We start from the raw sequence: 13,155 nt of genomic DNA, 5'->3' as shown, positions 1-13,155 counted from the left end.
TCATTCTTTTTCAATTTCCCTCCCCATTATTATATGTTGTACGTACTTTATTAGTGTTACATTTTTTGTTCACCTCATTATTTCAGCCTTTTTCTTTTGGGTATAACTCAAATGTGATGGTTAGGTGGTTAGAGCTCATCGCATCTCATAAAGTAAAATAAACAATAAAAAGTAAAAAAATAAATAAAATAAAAAACTATTTAAAACAATAAAATTAAATGTAAAGCAATAAAATACAACTTTCTATCTGTAACAGTGTATTACCACCTGTCCAGTGTCACTAATTTGGATAGAGTGAGTTATTGATCATTCACTCACACCATTTAGTGTGAGCTGGACACTTGTGAGATTTTGGTTTAGAGGAAGTGGAGGAAAGATAATTGCTGTACGTGTGGAAGTAAACAGTAACAGTGAGAATGCCGGCCACTTCGGGACTAAATTTAGAGCGCAAGTCAGAGGGGGGTGTCTCCGAAGGTCACCTAAGAGAGCACACAAAACAGCATTTACACTGACACACACACACACAGCAAACGAGATACAGGTCTGCCTAAACCACCAGCTTCCCCGGGGGCAGAAGAGTTTGAGTTTGAAGAGGTCTGACTTCTGTATTATCAGGAAATGGCTTTTATTTCACCAGTTGTGTAATGGCCCCTTTGTCTCCGCTTTAAAAGCCTCGCTCTTATCTGTGGTATTAGGAAGGTCTCGGATTTGCCACGGTTTAAACTGAAGTGAAAATAGCTGTGAGAGAAATCTCACATGCTCCTGAGTTTTAAGATTTTCACTGCACATTTTAAGGAGCAGTTCACACAAAAACACATTTTTTGTCACCAAGTACTCTTCCTCATGTCGTTCTTTATGCATACGACTTGTGCGCTAGTCCTCTGAAGACATACGAGTTCTTTGTGCAAGAAAAAGATGCCTGCAGAAGTTTCACTGATTAACTTCCCCTTCACAAAAGCTATTAAATGTAATTTGCAATTCAGTTAAAAAACAAATTGCACCTTTTTTAACTGAAAGATTTTAAAAATAGCACATTTTGTCCTTTTAGAGTTGTTGCATGGCAAGAGCTGTGTAAAGATTCTTAAAAAAATAAATAAATAAATACATTTCCAATGGAAAAAAATAACAGCATGCAGGTTTGGAACGACATGAGGGTGAGTAAATAATGAAAGAAATTCCAATGTTGGAGGAATTATTCAGTTAAGCAGAGGGGTTTAGATATGCATACATAGCACATGATTCATGATTTGGAATGCTAGAAACCATTATCTAGCTGGCTGACATAAAGCAAGAATGACTGGGAAACATCAGTTAGGTTGCAAATCATACATTTATAGCTGTCATTGCATTACATTATACATTTTAAATTAAAATTGTGCATAAAAATGTGCAAAATTTAATATGAAATATAACTATATTTTTCTAACACATATACATTTTTTTGTTTTTTGCAAAACAAAAAATCTGAACAACTGGCCGGACAACTCACCAGTAGAAAACAAAATCTGTAATGTTGAGCCCTGCTACACAACAATGCATTCATTATAATATTCTACGATGTGGACGTTCTTTTTCCAGATATGTTTTCTTCAGCTTAAAGCTGAATATTGACAGATGTTGTCAGCTCTGTATAGCCTCAACCTTCCAGTATAAAAACAGCTTTCATGTAAAATCCAAAACCAACAACCAAATTTCCAGCAAGGGCTGACAGCATTAGCTACTACACAATGTGATTACCATACAAAGACAAAATAAATCCGCCCTGCATCTTAACCAGAAAAAAGAAAAAAAACTAACAACCAAATACAGCATAGAGATTAGTTTGGGGGAGGTCAAGAGGTGTTTGTTTTCATTTTGGTTTTCTGAGAATGAAATAAAGTGATTGTACCAAGACAGCATTATTTAGATGCTCATTTATCTGAACTTTGTTGACTAAACCCACTGTGATGTTTATAAGCATGTGATTTGGCTTTTTAAATAAGGGTCAAATGCTAAGGAAGCAGAAAAATTATAATTCTCTGAAAACCTTTTATAGGATTATCCAGAGCTTCAGTTCAACTGCAATACATTACTACAGCTATGCACAAGTTTAATTCCCAAAACAAGTACTACATTTATAATTTTTAGCGACTGCACGTACAGCTACACAATGCAGTTTCTTTCAATACATGAGTTTGGATACAGTAAGTATATTAAAAGGATAGTTCACCCAAAAATGAAAATTCTCTCATTATTCACTCACTGTCATGATATCCCAGGTGTGTATGATTTTCTTTCTTCAGCAGAACACATTTGAAGAAAAATATAAAAATTTCTTAGCTCAGTAGATCCTTAAAATGCAAGTGAATGGCGATTTATCTTTTGAAGGCCTAAAAATCACAGACAGTCAGCATAAATGTCATCCATACAACACCAGCTGTTAAATGAATGTCTTCTAAAGTGAAACGATCGCTTTTGGTGTGAAAAAGATCAATATTTAAGTACTTTTTAACTATAATCCAACGCTTCAGGAGAGGGTGGAGTCTCTCGCGTGATGTATTCACGTTGCCATGGATATCGAGGTAATCTCACGTTCTCCACTCAGTTGAGACATCCAGGAGAAGCACACAAATGCACCATTGTGTGTAAAGAAACAGATAATAACAGATATAAACCAAAATCAACCTACAGTGTTCCTCCTTCTCACTTGTAAACAGCACTGCTCTTCCGGCTGTGACACACGTGCGTCAGTTCTCGTGTATTTCAAATGCCATTGCGATTACGTCACATGTGCGTACCGCTGCCGACTGGAAGCATGATTTCGAGTTTAAAAAACTACTTAAATATTTATCTTTTCACACCAAAAGCAACCGTGTCACTTTAGAAGACATTAATTTAACAACTGGTGTCGTATGGATGCAGTTTATGCTGACTGTCTGTGATTTTTGGACCTTCAAAAGAGAAATGTCATTCGCTTGCATTTTATGGACCTACTAAGATATATTTCTATTTTTCTTCAAATGTGTTCTGGTGAAGAAAGAAAGTTAAGCACACCTGAGATATCATGAGGATGAGTAAATTATGAGAGAATTTTCATTTTTGGGTAAACTATCCCTTTAATCACAATTTTCTGCAAACAGACAACCCTATGGAAGGATATTAATGACAAATGTCTTTGAAACAAAAATCATGCTGAATTGCACTAACTGAAAAATAAACACATTCCATTAACAGTGCTTGCATTTTTGGGGGATGCAATTTCATATGGTTGTATATTTAAGTGGTGAATATTTCAACTGAAATCATTTCACACAAAATTTCCTCATGAAATATTCAATAATAAATATTTTCCTGCAATGATGTACAAGGTTGAATTTCCAACTGAATTTGAACCACTTAATTTTTACAGGCAATTTTGCAAAGCAAAATTAATGTACCAAATATTACCTTTCATATAATGAAAACTGTATTTTTTGGAACTGAAATTTGGAAGGTGAATATTTATTATTGAATTCTTAATGATGAAACTTTGTTCGAAATGGTTTCAATTGAAATATTCACAGCATAAATATACAACCATAAGAAACAGCATCCCCCAAAAATGCAAGCACTGTTAATGCAATGCATTTATATTTCAGTTAGTGCTTGTTTGTTTCAAAGACATTTGTCATTAATATACTTCCATCACAACCAAAGCACTTATGTCACGAATTGTGATATAAGACTGTCCTAACCAAGTAGCCTTTTTCCAGTGACAGATCATTTGTCTGTCCATACTAAAAGCGAAACTATTGTGCTATGTGCCAATCAGGAAATATTTGATGTTTAATGTATTGTTATGTGGAGCGTGATTTTGGACCAATTCAATTTCACGGTGGGGGGAGCTACCTAGTGCAACACCGTGTAAAAAGAGCCAACAATCAACTAAATGTCTGGTTAAAACCAACCGCATTTTGTGTGTGTGTGTGTGAGTGTGTGTGTGTGTGTGTGTGTACAGGTTTAACCTCCATTGTGGGGACCAAATGTCCCCACAAGGATAGTAAAACCTGAGACCAGCCAGCGGTCCCCACAAGGGAAATGGCATATTAAACGATATTTTATTGAAAATGTAAAAATGCAGAACGTTTTCTGTGAGGGTTATGTTTAGGGGTAGGGTTAGGGTTAGGGGATAGAATCTATAGTTCATACAGTATAAAAATCTTTATGTCTATGGAGGGTCCTCATAAGGATAGCAAAACCAATGTGTTTGTGTGTGTGTGTGTGTGTGTGTGTGTGTGTGTGTGAAATTCAAGAGATATTTAGAAATCAAACACTCAATAATTTTGCACATTGTTGGGCTTATGCAGTAATACATTTCAATGTTAGATTTTAGAGATATTTTTGTAAGATAGACAGCTTAGTAGTGTGTTGGGTCACCACTTTTTTTGCTATGTTGTACATCCAATGTAAAATCTGGGTGCTGAAGTAAAACCAGTTGAGAGTCTGCTTTGCACAACCTCAAGGGAAGACAGGGATGATCTGGAAGTGTGCATGGGTCAGTGAACATGCAGTTTTCCCAGTGGGACCAACACCACAACAGGCTGTGACAGTGAAAAATGTTTAAAGCAGCATTACAGACACGTAGGACAATGCAAATCCAAAACCATAGTATACGACAACAACGGTCATCTTGTTAGCAATTACCTAATAAACAACTATTATTGATTTCCTTCTGAGCTTGTCAAATGAAAGGACATTATTCTGACAGCAGGGAGGTGCCACTATAGTCTTAATGAATCAAATCTTACTGCAAAGATAAGGCAAACCAAACCAAACCAAGTTTTCAGCTGGTCTTTTGAGTTATTTAAAGGGGTCATTACTTGCATTTTTTATTTTAAAATGTTTCTTGAGGCTCACTTATAATATTAGTAAAGTTTATTGCACAAAACCAAGTCATATATATATATATATATATAATTTTCCACCCTCATTCTGACCCTCTGTCAGAAACACTTGGTTTTGGTGCTGCTTCTCCTTTAAGACATGACAGCAAGCGCCCACTGTATAAATGGCTCTCTGCTCTTGACTGACCTGCTCTCTCTTTGCCTTTTACTGGGCAGGGCTACAGAAGTGATAAGGTAAAGTAGGCAATGATTTATTGTTGTGGAGGTGGTCAGATACAAATGTCTTCCCCAGTGTGACATCACAATGTGGAGGAAGTAGCGACAGGTTGCTTTGGCAGCTTGGTTTCAACAAATGCTCTTTTTGCAGTGAGGAGGAAATTTTGAGTTCTGAATCTCACAGTATGTTTTTATATTACAATGACCACTTACATGTCAAAGGATCCAGGGAAAAAATTATTCCTCATGTCATGACCCCTTTAAAACAGGTTATCACTCTTTCTTGTTTCTTATTTTATTTTAAGGCAGCATTTCTAGCAGCTAATGAATGCAAAATGGGTCACATTTTTCACATTGAGGTGAGTGTTTTATGCGCAGTGTGCACAATAGACTACTCAGCATGTTCTCCTGTAGAAATCGTTATCTGCTACTGTGGGATATTCACATAGCTGCCTAGTACCTATACGTTGATTTTGACAATTTTTCATAAGAGAAGTAGTGTGAGTGTGTGCGTATGCATGTGTGTTCTTTCTAAAAAAGTGAATCAGCAAAGAAATCAGCAGTGTAACCATGTAAAAAATGTAAAGAGATAACACTTGGATTAGCCTTATAGCTTTTAGACCCTGCTAGAGTCTCTTGATCTTGGCTGGAATTTTTCTGTGTATGCTGAGGTGTCACTTAGAAACCTACTAGTTGCAAACCAGGTTTTAGTTACAAACCTACTTACAGTTACAAACCTACTAGTAGCTACTAAGACCTTAGTTTAACCTTTACGCCCCAACTTAGTGAGACCTTATGCACAGCTGGTGCAATCCTACCCAGGAGCAGAATAACTTTTGCGTAAATTCTGTACATGTTTTATTTTTATTTATTTATTTATTTATTTGACAGTTCACGTAGGAATGTGCCTCACTCATGAAACACGAGCAGAACGAATTACAAAATACATTTCTTAATTTTTGTTTTTAACCTCCTGAGTCCAGAGCGTGACTGCTGTGTGCATTTTCCTTTTTATTTCTGATTTGTAACTAGTAGCACCTAATAAACATACAAAACAAAACCAAACAAAAATTCAAGAGCAAATAGTTTTCCTAAAAATTGGATGTCCACATCTGTGGACAGCATGACTAAGTTGTAAAATTTTAAATAATACCAAGCTATAGAAAGTCAGATATTTTTATCAAATTGTTTATTATGTTTCAAGGATTGTTGGTTATTTATATTTTTGAGATGATACAGACATTACAGCTGACTTTCTGTAAAGCTGATTTGGAACAAAGTGTATTAGGAAAAGCACAAATAAATAAAAAACTATACAAATTGAAATTATTTGACTTGATTTGACTTTGTAATGTTACAATATTTTTGGGGGGTTTTTTCTACTTTGGCAACAAAATCTCAATGGGTGTATGTGTGTGTGTGTGTGTGTGTGTGTGTTGTGTGTGTCTTTTTGTTTAAGTTCTTATTAAATATTATTTTGACTGTTCAGCCGGTTCCCGCCTCCTCCTTTCCCAACCTTAACCTTGTTTTAGCACCTTATTTTCATCCCCATATAAAGCCTCTGAAAGCTAAATTTTTCTGTTTTTGGATAAACCCATTGATTCTCATAGTTCACAGTAAATATAGGATTTCTGAGGGAAAAAGCGCTAAAGTACACATTAGTGTACATTGTGTTTAGCAGCGTGGTGTTTCATGAAAAATCGCTCAAATTTGAAAAATGGCATATCGGATGAAACAAGAGACTCTTAATTAGGTTTCTTACCAGATGTAGTTTTGTTGGCGTTTCTCCCAAAGACATACTCCGCTGTGATCGGCGCCATGTCACATGACTCCGTACTTTGAAAGTTTAACCATTTACTGACAGCCCAGAATTTTCCGAACTGAGATCAGTCGCTTTAAATTCATTTAAAATATGCATTGTGTACAGCAAAGACAAAATACAACGTCCATGCATGTGTACGAGCGGTCGCACAAGGTAAAACAAATTAGTTCGTAAAAAAACGATTGTTAAATCGTTTTAAGAATGACCCCATTTACATGCACTTAAAAAAGCAGTTTATTCCAGGGCTTTTGCATAAAGGGGCATTCTAAAACGACATTACGTTTAAACATTCTTACAGGTTTTTGAGCATGCATGTATGTGGAACAGACCAGATAACAAATGTTCCAAATGATGGAGCCCTACCTCACACCAACAAGTCAACACAGTGGAACGGAATTCAACATTTCTGGGAGTATAGTGGGAAAAGTGAAAACCACACAAACACACTATAAACTATGCCAATTTATACACACCATTTTAAAATAATGACATTGTCCCTCACGTCCGTGCATATATGCTCAAATACAACTACATTGGGGGAATCACAGAGTTTTACATAACAGTGAAAACTCACTTTTGCAGCACAATTCTGCATGCAGGTCGTAATGGAAAGATAAGGAAACAAACACAGCAACAACTCTGGAATATCTGGAAATAAAGCCAAGCAGAAAATAAAAACTAGCGAAGTCATCTGCAGACACCATGTTAGTTATTTACACAAGTGTCGAGGCGAAATTATAATTCTTGAATCATTCATAAAACCATTCCACACAAGAGTTCGTTCTGCAGAAATGAGTTCTGCTTACACAGAAATCACCTGTGCTTGTGTTTCATAAATTAGGCCCAGTGTGTGGAAATTAGGAAACTATCTGTTTGGGGAAATCTATAATACTATGTCCAGTCACTCAGGTTTGAGTGATACCATTGGTAGGTCTAGTGTCTCTAGAGAAATAATTAGCTGTGTTTCAGGGTGGATGAGCCAATCATGAGTAACCTCTGAAAATTTTATAGCAATCTGACTGTAGGTTGCAGACTACTGTAAGAGAAATTGCATGGAGGTCTACAGGTGGAATGTGTAATATTTTACTTATTGGCTAATAATGAATTTGGAGAAAATGGGATTAAAAAACTGAAAAGGAGAAATAAAAATACAAATGTTTTTATAAATGTAAGTCTTTGAAAGTCTGACCCACCATTCACGCCATTGTAGATGCTCCGATGGTGTGGCGACAGCTCATCTCCTGCCAGTCTCCGTGGTGACGTCTCTCTACCTGGGCTGCCAAACTTTCCATGCTCAGGACTCATGGTGTACTGGTGCCTCAGCATCTCAGGACTACCTCCTCCAAGAATACTTTTGTCATGGTGGAGCTCGGATGGTCCTAGCAGCACCTGCCTAGGTTCTGGGCTCCCAGGTCCGCTCCCTAAGCTGCCCCTGTGCCTCTGGATGTAGAGCTCTGGACTCATTGCCTGCCCTGGAGCCAGATGGTGCTTTGGATGAGTCTCTGGGCTCCGGTGACCCAGCGACCGGCTGTACTTTTCTGGACTCAGCCCTCTAATCAGCCGATGGTCAGGCACAGATATGGAGCCACAGCGAGGGCGGCAGGGCTGGGGTAGTATGAAGGGGTACTCCAAGCTGGTGCTTCTGTGTCGAACGGGATGGTCAGGGCTGGAGATCTCCCCACGATCTCCTCCACCTCCTTTCCCAGAACGAGACTTGTGGAGATCCGGGCTGCAACTCCCAGTTCCTCCGCTAGACGGTGCCGGCTTATGGTGTGGATGCTCAGAGCTGTCGCCACTTCCTGCACTAGACGTGCTGCTTCCATCCCCTAGATCCCGCATCAGGCCAGGTACCAGGAGTCCACTCTGGCTGTCAATGGAATTCCGACACCCAGCAGAACCTGTCCCACTCTGGCCTCCTCCAGTGCCTCCCTTCTCCTCGTCCATCAGCACACAAAGCTCTCTGAGCTCCAGGTTCTCCCGAATCACCTCCTCTTGCCTGCGCTCTAGCTCAGTCAGCTTTTGAAGGTACAGTGACACCTCCTTACGCATGACACTGGCACTAAAACGGCCCAAACGCTGCCACTCCCGTGACACTCGCTTGCCCTTCTGCCGGTCATCATCCAGGAAACAGCAAAGGTCTCGCAGTTCCCGATTGTCATCTTGCAACTTCTGGTTTACTTCCTTTGTCACCATAGGAAACACAAAGAAAAGCCAGGAGCCGGTGAATATACAGTACTTCAATATTATTTAAAGCCAATATGTTTTAAAAAAAAGTATTAAAAAGTTGTTGCTATTTGAAGACAATGAAAATAAAAGTTATATATTACAATAAATGGTTATGGCAGTTTTGAGGCCACACAAATTGAATGACAAACCGATGAATACTGCTCAAATTAATGGTCAACCGAAATGGATTTTTCAACGACCAATGGTGATAACGATGTCTACAGATCAAGGGAGGATGATGGTCAATATAATATAAATATACTGTATATATATATATATATATATATATATATATACAGTATATACAGTTGTGCTCAAAAGTTTGCATACCCTTGGAGAATTGGCAATATATGTACCATTTTTAAAGAAAACATGAGTGAGCAGGCAAAACACATTTCTTTTATTTCTTATGGGATTGATGGGATGGTATTCTTTTCACTATAGGCCTTGCTGACCCCTCTTCAAACATAGCGCTAATGGTTGTGACCATAAAGCTCTATTTTGGTCTCATCACTCCAAATTACAGTGTGCCAGAAGCTGTGTGGCGTGTCAAGGTGTTATTGGGTATATTGTGACCGGGCTTTTTTGTGGCATTGGCGCACTAAAGGCTTCTTTCTGGCAACTCGACCATGCAGCTCATTTTTGTTCAAGTATCGTCATATTGTGCTCCTTGAAACAACCACACCGTCTTTTTCCAGAGCAGCCTGTATTTCTCCTGAGGTTACCTTTGGGTTTTTCTTTGTATCCCGAACAATTCTTCTGGCAGCTGTGGCTGAAATCTTTCTTGATCTACCTGACCTTGGCTTGATATCAAGAGATCCCCGAATGTTCCACTTCTTAATAAGTGACTGAACAGTACTGACTGGCATTTTCAAGGCTTTGGATATCTTTTTATATCCTTTTCCATCTTTATAAAGTTCCATTACCTTGTTACGCAGGTCTTTTGACAGTTCTTTTCTGCTCCCCATGGCTCAGTATCTAGCCTGCTCAGTGCATCCACGTGAGAGCTAACAAACTTATTGACTATTTATACATAGACACTAATTGCAATTTAAAAAGCCACAGGTGTGGGAAATTAACCTTTAATTGCCATTTAAACCTGTGTGTGTCACCTTGTGTGTCTGTAACAAGGCCAAACATTCAAGGGTATGTAAACTTTTGATCAGGGCCATTTGGGTGATTTCTGTTATCATTATGATTTAAAAAGGAGCCAAACAACTATGTGATAATAAATGGCTTCATATGATCACTATCCTTATATAAAAGACAGTTTTTTTTTGCATGATCAGTCATATTTTCAAAATCAATGCCAAAATGTCACAATTTCTGCCAGGGTATGCAAACTTTTGAGCACAACTGTATATATATATATATATATATATATATATATATATATATATATATATATATATATATATATATATATAAAATACAAATTAATTATAGCAAATGAGGTGCACACAAATTGCAAAAGACTTAATTTAAACAAGATGTAATATAATATTTTACAAAATTCACTACAATACTTTAAAACACAAATTTTTTTTTATTCATTGACTAGGCTATTGGTACATATTTGAACTAGCACAAGGGGAACTACCACTACTCTTTATCAGCGAACGGGGGCCTTGTATTACCCTGAAGCATTAATTTTGTGATTATGAACAGCTGATTGTAAATTATCCCACTTAGATACTTAACATATAAATGATTAAATGGACATGAAATAATAATTTGAGATGAAATGATGTTACTATGTGAGAGGAAATAGACCGCAGAGTCTTCTGAAACAGCTCAATTCAACCTCTAAATTGCGTCAGAGTTCTGTTGGTGTTTATTTTGCTAAATTGATCCTCTGACTGCTCATAATCTTGCTTATTACCCAACTACTTACCCAATAAATAAATGGACATGAAATATTGATTTGAGTTTAAATTATATTATTAGCTTACTTGTAAAGATTGCAGATATCCCTTGATCCCTGTATTTGTGGAAAATAGAGCGCAACAGTACCACCCCCCCACCCCCTTCGTAAATTCTTTCATAAAATAGTTGTATGCTGTGAACCAAACCAACCAGCTCTGAGGTACTGTAAATCACAACATCACAAACTTTGTGTTGAGGCAAAAAAAAATACAGTAGCTGAACATCGGACAAAAAGTTAAAAGGTACAAGGATATGTACTTACCGTCTTTCATGAGGGCACGAACTACAATCCCATGAAGTACTGTGAATATACTTGGGAATATATAAAAGTACTGATTTTAGGTTGTTGATTATAAGTACAGAAACAATATATTTTACGTTTAATCCAATATATTCAGATATGCACAAATAGATAAGTAGTTTAAAGCTAAAGAGACGCTGAATCTATTACGTCATTTATAGTGCATCATGGGAGTGGGCGGTTACTCTGAGCAAGGGCATAGATTTGGCTTGAACATTTTGGGGGGGGGGGGGGTTACAGTGTGAAGAATTTACATGTTTCCGTTGATCATTGTATAAATATTGGGGGGGGGGGGTTGTACTTGCTTGTTTTGATTATTGGGGGGGGGGGTTTACCTCTATGCCCCTGACTCTGAGGCACGTTTCATGGGCTTCGCTGGCCGCGGATAACCAAGTTATCGTTAAAAATCAGTTTGTCTATGGAAAAATGCAATGGTATTTTTACTTCCGGAACAAGACTGTCAGGTTCCGGCGTTGTGCTGAAATTTAACTCTCTGCCAGATTCACTCCCCGCTACCTGACTGGTCCCTATAAAGCCCACCCCAACACCTGCCCCTAACCATAACCATACTAGGGAGTCAGAAATTGGCAGGACACTGGAAGAAAAACCCCACTGATTTTTTTCCATAGGTGAATTACTTTTTAACAATAGCTTTTAAAGCTTTTAAGAAAGACCTCAGAGCTGAGAGGTTGTCGATTGATGGTATATGCTTCCATTGAAGCTCACTCTGTAGCGCTCTATTTGACCACTGGACAGCATGATTGAGCTTAAGTATCTCTCTGGTTTAAGATTTCGTTGTGACACTAATGTTTGAAATTGTAGCTGAAAAGTTCAAACAAAGCACTAATATATTTCACTATTCTTCTTGCTTCCTTGCAGCCATTCCACCATACAACATTCTAAAGCTAGGCCTATTTCTGCAGTAGAGCTTCCTGGCTGCAACACCTGCATATACAATGTCAAAAAGAGTTCAAATAACTGCTGTATTCTTACAGAGCTCAACATCTCATTATTTGTTTCCATAGGCAAATACATTTTAACAAAATACTTTATAAACTTTTATTACAGATGGTATATGCTTCTGTTGAAACCATCAGTCCATGTTATTTCAATGTCATTATTTAGAAATTGTGTTTAATAGTGACAATATGATGAACGCTCCACTTATCAGAGAAGTGCGGCAAAAAAAGCGTACCAAACTAATCAAGTTGCTCTCCCTACACTCTTAAACTACTTATATATTGTAAATATCTAATATCTGATATTTTTCAGTAAAATCAAAATATATATTGTTTCTATACTTACAGTATGATCAACAACTTTAATAGTTTCATGTTTTTCCATTGTTTTATGCCATATGCAATGCTTTACAGGATTGTAGTTCATTCCCTCATTAAGGATGGTGAGAACACAGTCTTGTACCTTTGTCTTTTTGTCCAATTTTCAAATTATTTTAAATCAAAGTTTGTAATGTGATTCACCTTGGAGCTGGTTGGTTTGGTTCATAGCTTACAACTCTTTTATGAAGGATTTGATCAAATGCCTATGGAAGAATTTAATGAGAAACATACTTCTGGAACCCAGACTGTTGAAAAAGTGGGCGGGCACTCTTTTCTTATGCTGTATTTATTTATTTCAATTTCAAGGAATAGTTCACCCAAAAATTTAAAATATCTCATCATTTACTTACCCTCATGCCATCTCAGATGTGTATGATTTTCTTTCTTCTGCAGAACACAAACGAAGATTTTTAGAAGAATATCTCAGCTCTGTTGGTCCATACAATGCAAGTGAATGGTGGC

General features: G+C 37.4%; 1 protein-coding gene across 1 annotated transcript in view; it reads right to left on the bottom strand.

Moving 5' to 3' along the window:
- The window catches only part of LOC127449179 (coiled-coil domain-containing protein 85A-like), a 31,910-nt gene that overhangs the window by 16,732 nt on the left and 2,023 nt on the right, over positions 1–13,155 (bottom strand). Inside the window, exon 2 of the mRNA XM_051712424.1 lies at positions 8,094–9,081. Within this exon, the coding sequence (XP_051568384.1) occupies positions 8,094–9,081 (988 nt within the window). The remainder of the gene's footprint in view (positions 1–8,093; positions 9,082–13,155) is intronic.

The sequence above is a fragment of the Myxocyprinus asiaticus genome, chromosome 12 (assembly GCF_019703515.2).
Source record: "Myxocyprinus asiaticus isolate MX2 ecotype Aquarium Trade chromosome 12, UBuf_Myxa_2, whole genome shotgun sequence".
Lineage (NCBI taxonomy): Eukaryota > Metazoa > Chordata > Actinopteri > Cypriniformes > Catostomidae > Myxocyprinus > Myxocyprinus asiaticus.
Note: the sequence above shows the minus strand (reverse complement) of the source record. Positions and strands in the feature narration are given on the sequence as shown.